Source organism: Macaca fascicularis, chromosome 9 (genome assembly GCF_037993035.2).
Source record: "Macaca fascicularis isolate 582-1 chromosome 9, T2T-MFA8v1.1".
Lineage (NCBI taxonomy): Eukaryota > Metazoa > Chordata > Mammalia > Primates > Cercopithecidae > Macaca > Macaca fascicularis.
In genome coordinates, this window is record NC_088383.1 from 52,483,770 (window position 1) to 52,495,848 (window position 12,079).

The 12,079-nt window shown below is 54.9% G+C and overlaps 1 protein-coding gene across 6 annotated transcripts in view; it reads right to left on the bottom strand.

Annotated features, from left to right (window-relative positions):
- The window catches only part of RASGEF1A (RasGEF domain family member 1A), a 70,083-nt gene that overhangs the window by 23,785 nt on the left and 34,219 nt on the right, over positions 1 to 12,079 (bottom strand). For 2 of the 6 annotated variants that reach the window (XM_065520596.1, XM_065520593.1), the window contains exon 1: positions 11,209 to 11,416. The exons of 3 other annotated variants lie outside the window; for them this stretch is intronic. In XM_065520596.1, coding sequence (XP_065376668.1) covers positions 11,209 to 11,226 — 18 coding nt within the window. In that variant the 5' untranslated portion in view covers positions 11,227 to 11,416. Of the gene's footprint in view, positions 1 to 11,208; positions 11,417 to 11,687; positions 11,850 to 12,079 lie in introns of those variants that run through there. One more of the 6 variants, XM_065520594.1, reaches the window with a different exon arrangement.

A 12,079-nucleotide genomic window follows, 5' to 3' on the forward strand; every position in this document is an offset into this window, starting at 1 on the left:
GTCCTGTCCCAGGCATGGGGGACTCAGAGCTGGCTCTGGTCTAGGGGTGGGTGGCGTTGGGGGTGACACTCCCCTGCAAGTCACCTCTCCAGTCCTCACCCTCCTCTCTCTCAACTCCTGTGGCCTCTGCAGCAGCACAGTCCTTGGGAGCACATGCTGGTCCCATTCCTGCAGCAGGGCAGGGAGCTCCCTACAGCCCCTGCCTCTCCATCCTCCAGGCCAGGCAGGCATCAGAAGGCAGGAGCCACACTGTTTCACATAAGCCAAACTTCAAGTGCTGTGAAGAAGGGCTGGATTTACCTTGGTGAACCTTCCAGGCTGGCCAGGGCAGTCCCGGGACCTGGCCAAGGGCCGCAGGCCGGACTCCAACAAGGAGGCGGCTGCCATGGGAACCAGCAGGATAGCACCTCGCAAGGGCGCCCGCTCCAGAGGCCCAGCCACAGGCGCGACGCAGATGATTAAAGCTTTGTTACAGACACATGATTCATTTTTTCCTTCTGAATTCCCTTCTATTACCCAATACAATTTGAATTGACTGAAGGAATCTGGCCATCTCCTCTTCACACTCCTCAGATTCTGCCCAGTCTCCCTTTTCCCTTTCTGTCTAGTCAGCTTCTTCTGGGCCTGCTCAGGGCACAGAATGTCATTGTCCACGAAGAACCATTCCATTCTTGAGACTCAAGAGGCCCACGGATGCAGGAGGCGGGACTTCAGGGAACCCCTGCCCTTTCCCGGCAGGCGCTGGCAGCCTGGCTTCCCACTCCGGCTGCCTGGGGGTCCCTGCACCCCCTCCCGTTGGCCTCGCTCCCTCTTGGGTTGATACCATCAGATTCTGCAGGGGTAACAGGAGCCTCCTGCAGATGGGTGGGTAGCCCTGGGCCTCCCAGGGGCAGAGCTGGGCACAGGCTTGGATGGGGTCATGTGCAAACTCAGGCAACCTTGGTGGTCAGTTCTGTCCTTTCCAGGGAGACCCTCAGGGTGCCATGGAGGAGGGGGCTGGGAAGCAGTGTGCAGATTCCACCCCAAGTGAAATCAGCCCTCTGGGGTCCCTGTCCTAGATGGGTTGTCCACTGACGATGGCAAGACAGAGTAGGGTGTCCTGCTGCTCATCAGTTCTGGGCAGTGGCCAGGGCACCTGCCGGCTCCAGTAGGAAGGCACCAGTAACCTGTCCTGCCCAGGCCCACCCGGGCACACTGCCCACATCCAGCCAGCCCTGGAGTCAGCCCCGAAGCAGCAGCCCATGACCAAGAGAGAGAGACAGTGAGCGGGCGGGGTCAGGGCTGAGGCCTCCAGAGGCGGGAAGGGATGGCCAGCCGCGCAGGACATAAACAGACCTGTTCCAGGTGAGCTGCAGCCTCTGCCCTCCACAGCCAACTAGGGTGCTGGAATATAGAATAAAAACCATATGGTTCTTTTAAATGATAACTAATTAGGCTGAGCAAAGATCTTTCCTTTGTGTTTCAAAACAAATAAAAATCCATTTCCCTCAGCTGAATTGTCATCCTCCTGGCAGATGACTGTGGGAGCAGGGAGCTCTCTCTGGGCCAGTCATGGGGGTAAGGGCAGGGGCACCCAGCTCCCTGCTGGGTCACAGAGCCATGGGCATGCTCAGCCCAGCAGCCTCTGGGAAACAGCACCCAGACACACGTCCTGACTGCCACCCCCATGCTGTGGACACAAGCAGCTCTCCTGTCACATGCTGTGTATCTGTCCCCTGGCCCTGGGGGCTGGTAACCGGTGGTTAGACACTGGGCAGACCAGTACACAGGAATGTGTAATAACGTGTTGTGGTCCTTAGGGTCTCAAAATAAACGGCCAGGCACAGTGGCTCACACTTGTAATCCCGGCACTTTAGGAAGCTGAGGTGGGAGGATTGCTTGAGCCCAGGAATTCAAGACCAGCCTGGGAAACACAGGGAGATCCCTGTCTCTACAAAAAAATTAACCAGGGACAGTGGCATGCACCTGTAGTCCCAGCTACTCAGGAGGCTGAGGTAGGGGGATTGCTTGAGCCCAGGAGGTAAAGGATGCAGTGTGCCAAGATCGTACCACTGCACCCCTGGGTGACAGAGCCTGGGCAACAGAGCAAGACCCTATCTCACCAGGTGTGGTGGCTCACTCCTGTAATCCCAACACGATGGGAGGCCGAGGCAGGTAGATCACTTGAGGTCAGGAGTTCGAGACCAGCCTAACCAACATGGTGAAACCCCATCTCTATTAAAAGTACAAAAAATTAGCCAGGCGTGGTGGTGCATGCCTGTAATCTCAGCTACTTCAGAGGCTGAGGCATGAGAATTGCTTGAACCCAGGAGGTGGAGGTTGCAGTGAGCTGAGATCACACCACTGCACTCCAGCCTAGATGACACAACAAGACTGTCTTAAAAAAAAAAAAAAAAAAAAAGGAGTACTTATGACAAGCAACTCAGCTTAGAGTGAAGTTGCTGAGCCCTCAGCGTGCAGAGTGACAAGCATAGGTGTGGTGGACTGCAATGATCAGGTGATATCTGCTGTGGCCAGGCACCCCTTTGCCAGACCCAACGAGAAAGTGATGCCAAAAGCCAAAAGGCAGCTGAAGATGATGGGCAGGGACACTCCTGCAGAGGGCCATAAATACAAAGAAGCTGCTCATGACCAACTCCTTTCCGGGGAGACCCTCAGGGTGCCATGGAGGAGGGGGCTGGGAAGCAGTGTGCAGTTCTGCGGAAGCACTGCCCTCGAGAACTCCAAGGCCTCTTTTCCTCTGGAGGCCACCAGAAGCCCTGCTGGGAGAAGAGCAGAGATCCCATCCCTCCACCCGGGGGTCTACGCTCCCTCTGCTCTGAGGGAACATGGACCTCGGGCAGTCAGCAGCTGGTCTCCCCCCTACCCCCACACTGTGGTTCGCTCCCGCCTCTCTTATGACTGCCTGGGCGTGTGGAATATATTTGCATGATTGTTGGTGTGTGAAAGCGTCCCAATAAACCATGAATTTGTAAGCATTTAATTGGCTACTGAGTCATCCTGAAACCTCCCTGCATCAATTAGTGCCACTAGGCTGATTCGAACCTAAGGCAGACACAGCCACCTCCACGCCTCCCCAGGGTGGCTCTCCTGCTGCTCCCCCTTCTCCAGATGAAGGAACAGAGGCCCAAAGGGCCTCAGTCACCAGCCAGTCGGGGAAAGTGGGATTGGAGGAGCTGGGATTGGAACCGTGTCTGGCGCGCCACCCAGGGCAACCAGCGCAGGGCTCAAGGGGAGGGAGAATGGTGTGACACGGTGACAGCAGGGGGAGCCAGCCAGGCCTGTGGGATGGACAGGGCCTGATCCAGGAGGAGCTGCCCTTGCTGCATTTGCGAGCTAGGCTGCAAGCGCAGGGCAGCGAGGTGGGATGGGGGAAATCAGGTCGGGGTCCAAGGGGCCTGTGCTGGATTCCAGCCCCCACAAAACTGCCCACAAGCCTCACCACTAATGAGTGCCGTGGGCAGAGGCCTCCCACCTGCTGGGCCCTGTGACACCTTCTGGGGGCTTCTGAGGCCCTGCTCACCACTTCCCAGATGAGATACAGGTGTGGGGCTGAGGACAGGGCAGAGCTGGAAGCAGCCCAGGCCTCCTGCCTGCAAGTTGGCCCTTCCTGTCCGTGTGGCCCAGGCACAGGGAGGGGCCAGGATACTGTGATTTATAAGAAGACATACAGTCATGCGTCCATTCGCGATGGGGATACTTCCTGAGAAATGCATCTTAGGCGATTTTGTCATTGTGCAAACCCCACAGAGTGACTTAACACAGACCAGGATGGGACAGCCCACTACATACCCAGGTTCCGTGGTACAGCCTATTGCTCCCGGGCTCCCAACCTGCATAGTGTGTGACCGCACTGAATACTGGAGGCAAATGTAACACAATGGTAAGGATTTCTACAGCTAAACATAGAAAAGGCCCAGTGACAATATTGTATTATGAATCTCAGGGGACCACTATGTGGTGCATGACGCTGTCTTTTTTCCCAGCACACTCTCCTAACACTAAAGTGGTAAATGTGTGCTGTGTGCTGATGGACTCCTGGACAGCCTGGCTGGGGGCTGGTTGTCAGGGGAACCAACCATGTGATGAGGACTTTCACTCCCACCCCAGCTCTAGGGAGGAGAGAGAGGCTGAAGGTTGGGTCCATCACCAACGGCCAATGATGCAGTCAGTCACGCCCACGTAACCAGGCCTCCACAAAATTCCAAAAGGAGCGGGTTTGGAGCCTCTGGATAGGTGAGCAGGTAGAGGGCCCTGGAGTGCAGTGCCTGGGAGGATGGGGAAGCTCCACGCTCCTTCTCACATTCCTTGCCCTGAGCATCCCTTCCTCTGACTGTTCATCTGTGACCACTGTAAAAACCTGTATAGTAAGTGGGTAAATGGAAGCAAGTGCTTCCCTGAATTATGTGAGCCGCTCTAGCAAATTAATTGAATCTGAGAAGTGAGTCCTGGGAGCGCTGATTTGCTGGGTAAGTCAGAAGCATAGGCCACAACCTGACACTTGCAAATGGTATCTGAAGTCGAGGGAGGGGGGCAGCCTTGTGGGACCAAGTTCTCAACCTGTGGGATCTGACTCTGCCTCCAATATTGTCCAAATTGAATTACAGGGCACCCAGCTGCTGTCTTAATGTTAGAGAATCTGGTGTCAGAATGTTGTGCTGAATGGCTGAGAGTGGAGAGTAAGAAAAACACTTTATTTATTTATTTTTTTTCTCTAACCCTATTAGAGGTAAACTCCCAAGAACACAAAGCTATGCCCAGGAAATACAGTGAGCACCTCTTCATGCTGGATTCACAACCAGAAATTGCCCAGCAAGTGGTAGATGCCCAAGGGATGAAAATACTGCAATGCACGCTCTCTGGATAGGGGACCAACATATGTGAAAAACTGTGTCTAGAAACAGAAAGGCACATTCTACTGTCCAGAGTCTCTACCACATGGTAATATGTTATACCACCAATGAAACCCCATAAAGTCCCCAAACAGAAGTGTGCAGGTGAGAGAATGACATGAGCTACAGTTGGATATTAATGTACAATGTACTACAGTTGGATATTAATACATAACTGATAAGCCAAAAAAAAATACGCACTTCATAAAAAAATTCCCTAAATCATGCCTGTGTTAAAGATTCAAGCTCCAATTAGAGATGTCAGAAAAATAACCTTTATAGGAAACTCTGGTTGGAATTTGATATGGCCAAAGCTGTACTCAGAGAAAAGATCATAGATTTCAATAACATACTGAAGTAAACACTAAGCACTTGATTCAAAAAACTTAAAAAAGAGCTTCTCAACAAAATAGCGAAACAAACTGGAAGAAGAAATTGCTAAAAGGCAAATTAGATGACTTAATCAAAAAATAAAGTAGAACTCCTTATAAACTTCAAGAGCTGATTCTTTGAAAACACAGATTTCAAGGATAACCCTCTTGCAATTCTAATCAACAAAAGGAAAGAAGAAAGGGAGGGAGGGCCAGGCACCCTGGATCATGCCTGTAATCCCAGGACTTTGGGGGGCTCTAGTGACACCCTGTCTCTATTTCTTTAAAAAAAAATTATTAAAATGTATTTAAGAGAAGAAAGGGAGGGAGAGAAGAAGGAAGAAAGGAAGGACATGAAAAATACATTGGGCATGAAAAAAGGAAATCTAACTCCAGATATGTAGAAGAAAGTTTAAAACAAACAACTACCTAAATCTATGGTAAATGATCTGCAAGAACTTTGAATGGTTATATTACCTAGAAAATATAAGTAACCAAAAATAAACTAAAAATGTTTAGAACCCAAAAAGACCAATGACCATAGTACAAATTAAGTTGACAGCCAACTAACCCTCTAGAAAAAATAAAAGCAAGCCCTGGCTGAAATAGTTTCTAAAATGAATTATTTCAAGTCTTTGAGGATAAGATAATTTTATATGATATATAAACTATTTCAGCTACACAATTCATATTGAAAAGGCTTCCTATTCATTTTATAAAGCTAAAATAGCATGATTTATAAATGTGACAAATGTCTTCTAGTATAAAAATATGCATAAATTCTTACTTCTGAAAATAGTGAAAAATACCCTCAGCAACATAGCAACACATCAGTAAAATGAACTCAGCAGCATTTTTAAGCACAATAGAGCCTGACCCAGTGGGCTTTATTCCAGGAACAAGAGGGTGATTTAGCTCATAAGAGTTAATAAGTCAACACATTAATAAGTCCAAGGAGGAAAGGCATTTGATGATTTTGATAGATACAGGAAAGCCTTTGATGAAACTGAATATCCATTCGTGGTGTGCACTCTTGGCAATTAATGTAGGATTCCAGCATACTGTCCATGATGACAAATACCTATTGGAAACATAGGGCTGATTTCAGACTTAGTAAAACATGAACGACCTCCTCATTAAATGAAGATCAAGCCAAGGACAACTGCTATTATTTAATGTTGCACCTTTTAGAAAACACAGTAAGATAGGAAAACTAAAGATACATTAGAAATAAAGAAGTTGGCTGTTCCTTATGTGCAAGTAATATAATTAATTTCTTGGGTTTTCCGGGAAGCCAAACTAAAAATCTGTTCAAACTAGTAAGATATCAATAATCAATTACCTAACATAAACTTAAAAAATCAATAGCTTACCTACCTACCTCCCCTGAGCACAGGTTTCTGCACATAAGTCTGTGTGGAGCTGGTATGGAGATGCCCGCACCAGTGGCAGTAGGGGGAGGTGTGCCTGTGTGTCTCTGTATGTGTCTGCGTGTCTCTGTGTTAGTGTGTCTCTGTTTGTGTGTGTGTGTGCCTGCATGTGTCTATGTGTCTGTGTCTCTGTATGTGTGTGTGTGTGTGCGTGTCTGTGTGTCTCTGTGTCTGTATCTCTGTGTCTGTGTGTGTGTGTGTGCCTGCGTGTGTCTCTGTGTGTGTGCGTGTCTGTGTGTGGGGGTCTGTTGCGGGGGGGTCTCTGTGTCCGTTTCTCTCTGTGTGTCTGTGTCTTTGTGTGTGTGTGTCTTTGTGTGTGTGTGTCTTTGTCTCTCTCTGTGTCTGTGTCTGTGTGTGTGCCTGCATGTGTCTGTGTGTTTGTGTGTCTCTGTGTCTGTGTGTCTCTGTGTGTGGGTGTCTGTGTGTGTGGGTGTGTGTGTGTCCAGGAATCTCTCAGCTCTCTAAGCTCCATCGTCATCACCCAGGAACACGATGTCCACAGTGGGCCTGCTCTGCCAACCAGCTCAGCTACCCTGAAGCCACTTTTCCTGGTCACCCACCCAAAACACTCCACACCACTGCCCCCTCAGGCTGGGCACTCTAGGAACATGCCAGTCCCTGTTTTAAGGACATCTGTTGTATGTGGCCCCCGGGATGCCCCCAGGGAAGTCATACTCAGGTTGGGGCCAGAGTTGAAGGCTGAGCCTCCTCACCCACAGGGAGGGGGAGGGAGAGGAGGGCGGCACTCTGACGCACACTTACCGGCCCAAGGCCGGGCAGGGGTGGCTGGCGGCAGTCACAGTGACATTTGGGAAATGCCAGGGGCTGGGTTCTGGCCCAGAAGGCGGGTGTGGGCAGTGACAGGGTGGGGGTGGGGTTATTCCCCAAGCCTGAGACCACAAGATACCAGCTTTGCCAACAAAACTCCACTGGGCCAGTGGTGCCAGGGGCCACAGGGCCAGGGCCCAGCCAGCAGCAGGGGCCAGAAGAAGAAACAGGAGGCCGGGTTCGGTGGCTCATGGCTGTAATCCCAGCACTTTGGGAGGCCAAGGCGGGCAGCTCATCTGAGGTCAGGAGTTCGAGACCAGCCTGACCAACATGGAGAAACCCCATCTCTACTAAAAATACAAAATTAGCCGGGCGTGGTGGCACATGCCTGTAATCCCAGCTATTCGGGGGACTGAGGCAAGAGAATCACTTGAACCTGGGAAGTGGAGGTTGCGGTAAGATCATGTCATTGCACTCTAGCCTGGGCAACAGGAGTGAAACTCCGTCTCAAAAAAAGAAAAGAAAAGAAAAAAAGAAACAGAGAAGCTGCAAGGGGTCTTGGCTGCCATCCTCCTCCAAGACCCACACCATCCATAGGCGCCCACCTGACTGTCCCCAGGTTCCCTCAGGAGCCCCCAGGCCTCGTGTTCCATCAGCCTCTGAACTCCCCTTGTCCTGGAACCCACAGGGACCCAGGCAGCCCAGAACCCACACGGTGGAGCCCTCATGACCCAGGAGCCAGCTCTGACTCCTGACCTCCTGGCTGACCTCAGGCAAGACACAGCCCCTCTGGACCTCAGTTTCCCCAGATGTAAAGCAAGAAGTAGAGAGCCTATACGGGCCACTTCCTGCCCTCATCTTTGTTCCTTCCTTTCTTCCTTCCTCCTTCCTTCCAGAACTTGTTCAGTCAAGTCAGCATCCCTTGAGGCCCTTGTGGCCTATGCCACACATTCAGAACGGAACAGCCCATGGACCTTAGTGTCTGTGGGGAAACAGACACAACTCCATGGCATGGCATGATCTCTTCAGGATTGGGGGTCCATGCTGGGTGTCAGGGAGGCACAGCGGTGGGGAACTAACTCTGTAGGGAGTAGTCACGAGGGCTTCATGGAGGAGGTGATTCTGAGATCGGCTTCCAAGGATAACCAGGGGTTTTCCAGTGGATTAAGGGGGAAAAGGGAGGTTGACATGACAGTTTGGTCTCCTTCCTCTAGTCATTCACCAGCAGTTCCCTGGAGGACGAGGCCCAAAAGCCCAAAGGTGTGGGGGATGCAGGCAGCTTCCCCTGCACTAAGTCAATTCTCATGCATCCCACCAAAGCCAGTGTGATACTCTCTCCCCCAGGCAGCCCTTCCTGACTGCCCGCCCCTCCCCCTCCAATGGATGGCACTGCTGCGGCCCATGCATCTGTGAGTGTGTGACCCTGGGTTGTGCTGTCCCCAGTGCCTCCTGCATCCTGGCCAGGCCTGGACCCCCAACACACAGAGGGGGTGGGCTAACATAAGAGGCCATGGGGCTCTGCTCTCCTTCCCCTGGCCTATGCCCCGCTGAGGGCTAAAGTCCTTATCCCACCTCTCCTGAGGGAGCTGAAAGAAGGTGGCTCAAGTTAGCAGGCCCAGCAAGATGGGCTTTGGGCCTGGGCAGGCTGGGGCCCAGGGCTGTACTGTCCTGAGCCAGCAGATGCAGGTGTGGGCAGTGTGGCCAGGAGGCAGGGCAGCAAGGAGCCTGCAGGGTGGAGCAGGCCAGGCTCTGCACGAGCACATGCAGCCTAGACCTCTCCCTGGACTCTAGACTGCCCACACCCCTGCCAGGCAACACCTCCGGGGTTGGAGGTGTTGAACTGTCCCCGCTCCCACCTGCTGCACCTGCCATCTTGCCCACCTCTAAGGGCAACACCCTCCTTCCTGTGCCAGCCTGACTCTTTCCCATCTCAATGAAAACAGCCTACCCAGCACGACCTCCAGGTTCTGCCTTCAGAATACCCCGAGGATCAGTCCTTCCCTTCTCCTCCTCTGCCATCTCCCAAGGCTGGGACTCTCATCTGTCCCTGGACCACTGGGGTGGGACCCTGCTAGCTTCACCCCTCCCAGCAGCAGTCAGCAGTGCCATGGTAGCCCCATGGGGAGCACACCCTGCTCTGCTACCTCCCACTGCAGCCCAGTCACTCCCCCAGCCATGCCACCTCGCTGACCTCACTGTCCCACCTCCTCATGGGCTCTGCTCCTGATGCCCCAGTCTCCAATCTGGCCCCAACATGAAGGCAGCTTCCACTTCAAAGTTCTGCCCTGGCCTTTTCCTAGTATGCACCCCACATAGCTCCCTCCCTCCCCTCCTTCAGCAGGTCCTGTGCACATGTCTCCTCTAGCCACTGTACCTAAGGCACAGACAGCCCCCTCTTCACTGGTGGTCAGCACGCTGGGCACCAAGTATGTCAGACCCCTGGTTGCTGGGGGAGCAGGACTGTCATTGCAGGTCCGAATGAAACTGGGTGGGGCCGTGGGGTCCACCTGTCTCACAGCAGTGACTGGAGTACTGGGCTGGGGTATTTAAATGCCAGTGCAGGGCCCTCCCCCCTCCCCTACCACGTGACCCCGTTGGCCTGGGTCCCTGAATGAGGGCGGCCTGGACCAGGGCTGACACCAGTGAGTGGAAACTGCACCGTGTTGTTGTGAGCCGAGGGACTTGGGGCTGCTCTGTTGCTGCAGAATGACCTGAACTACCTTCACCGCTGAACTCCTCACAGGCCCTGCTGGCTCTCCTACATTGCTTTTTCTCTAACCCTCAGCACCAGGTGGCACTCCACCCATTTTACCTACCCATTGTGCTTGTTTCTTTCCTGTGTGGGCACCGTGAGGACAACACCCTCCTTCCTGTGGTGTTTGGTTCCCTGCTGAACCGCAGTGCCTACACACAGGAGAGGCCCAATAAATGCGTGCTAAGTGAAGGAAGGAAGGGACAGATGAGTCCTGCATCTTTCACGTGGCCAGGGCTGGCCGGGGCTCAGCTCCATGCTGTGGGCGCTCAGAATCCAGGGGGCTGCCGCACCCGAATCACACCGCCTTGCGCCTCTGGGAGTGGGTCTCCATAAACAGCATGAGAAATGCCTATGCTCCACGCTCAGGTCCTCTACAGGGCCAGCTCTCCACCTGCGCCCCACAGCGCCCTCGCCCTGGAGCGTACACTCCTCAAAGCCCCACGCTGGGCTCCACTCTCCCTAAACGCACAGGCGCGCCTGGGGCTCACAAGGCACAGGCACGGCCGCCTCCCTCCCACGTGCCATGAATAAGCGCGCCCGCGCTTCCGCAGCCCTCCGCTGCCACCACCTCACACAGACCACACACCGTGGACCACCCCTCGCCCGGCACATCCTTCTCGGAGCAACAGGTGGTTCTGCGCCCCTCAAGTAGTCCGGGCTCTTATACACCCGAAAGTGCCCGTCCCGGACAGACCCCTCCGGTGCCTGCTGCTGGGGCGCCTGTCCCCATCCCTTCCAGGCTCACAGGCTGTGCTCTCAGCGTCTGCGGGCCGCGCCGCGAAGGGCACGGCAGGAGAAGGGGCAGGCTGGGCGCCGCCCACAGGGCAGCAGGTGCTCCAGCGGGGACGCACAGAGCGAGGCGCGTGGGTCCTCCGGACGGGCTCCCTCCCGCGCGAGTCGGGATGCAGGGGACCGTCGCACCCCTCCCGAGCCCGATAACGCAAAAACCCTGCCCCGCGGCGGTCCCGCACCTGGGCCCGCCACAGCCCTACCTGGGGCTCCAGTAACATTCTGGCCGCCGCGTCCAGCGAGCGGCAGTTCCTCTGCCCGCGACTTGAGCAAGCGCCCACTCCTGCGCCAGCCCCTGCCGCTGGGCGCCTCCGCTGGAGGGGTGGGACCCGGGACGCGGGAAACCGAGAGGCTGGGCTGGGGACCGCGGGGTCCGGGCGGCGCAGAGGGGCCGCAAGGCCAGCCAGGAACGCTGGGCGGGGCCGAGGCTAGGAGCATGGCGCGGAGGTGGGGCAGGGACCTGGGGCGGCCTGGAGTGCTGTCAGGGGGCGCCGCCTGGGCTGGGCGCGCGCCTGGCACTAAGTGTGGGGGCGTCGTAGGTGCCGGGGTGTGGGGCTGGGCGGGGCGTCCGGGGTCGGCCGTGCCGGGGGTCGGTGCTAGCGCGCGGAGCCGGCGAAGAGGCGCAGCGTGGGTCGGGGCTCGGCTCGAGGAGGGGACGCCTCTCACCCTGCCCCGGCCTCACCTGATCGTAGACATCCACTACGGAACTACAGCAAGTGTTCCGCCAGCGTTCGGCTTGAATGCCTCCCCTGACGGGGCGCTCACTCCACACATCTCTGGCCTGAGATGGGGGTCGCACAGAACTCCCTGTCCTTCCATTTCCTTGGAACGCGGGGGACACGGCAGCTGCTTTTGTGGGAGGACTGATCTGAGCCGCGGCGAGGGGTGGGCCGGGCACATGGCACAGTGAGGCGCCTCCCGCCCCCAGAGCCCCAGCCTCAGAAGGAATCTGTCAGGTGACGGGGCTCCCCCTCCGCGAGTCCCTGCAGTGGACCCCACTCCCTCAGAGGATGTGGACGGGAAAGATTCGCGGAACCGAAGAGCGCCCTCTCCTGGGGTCTGGATTGGAGCATC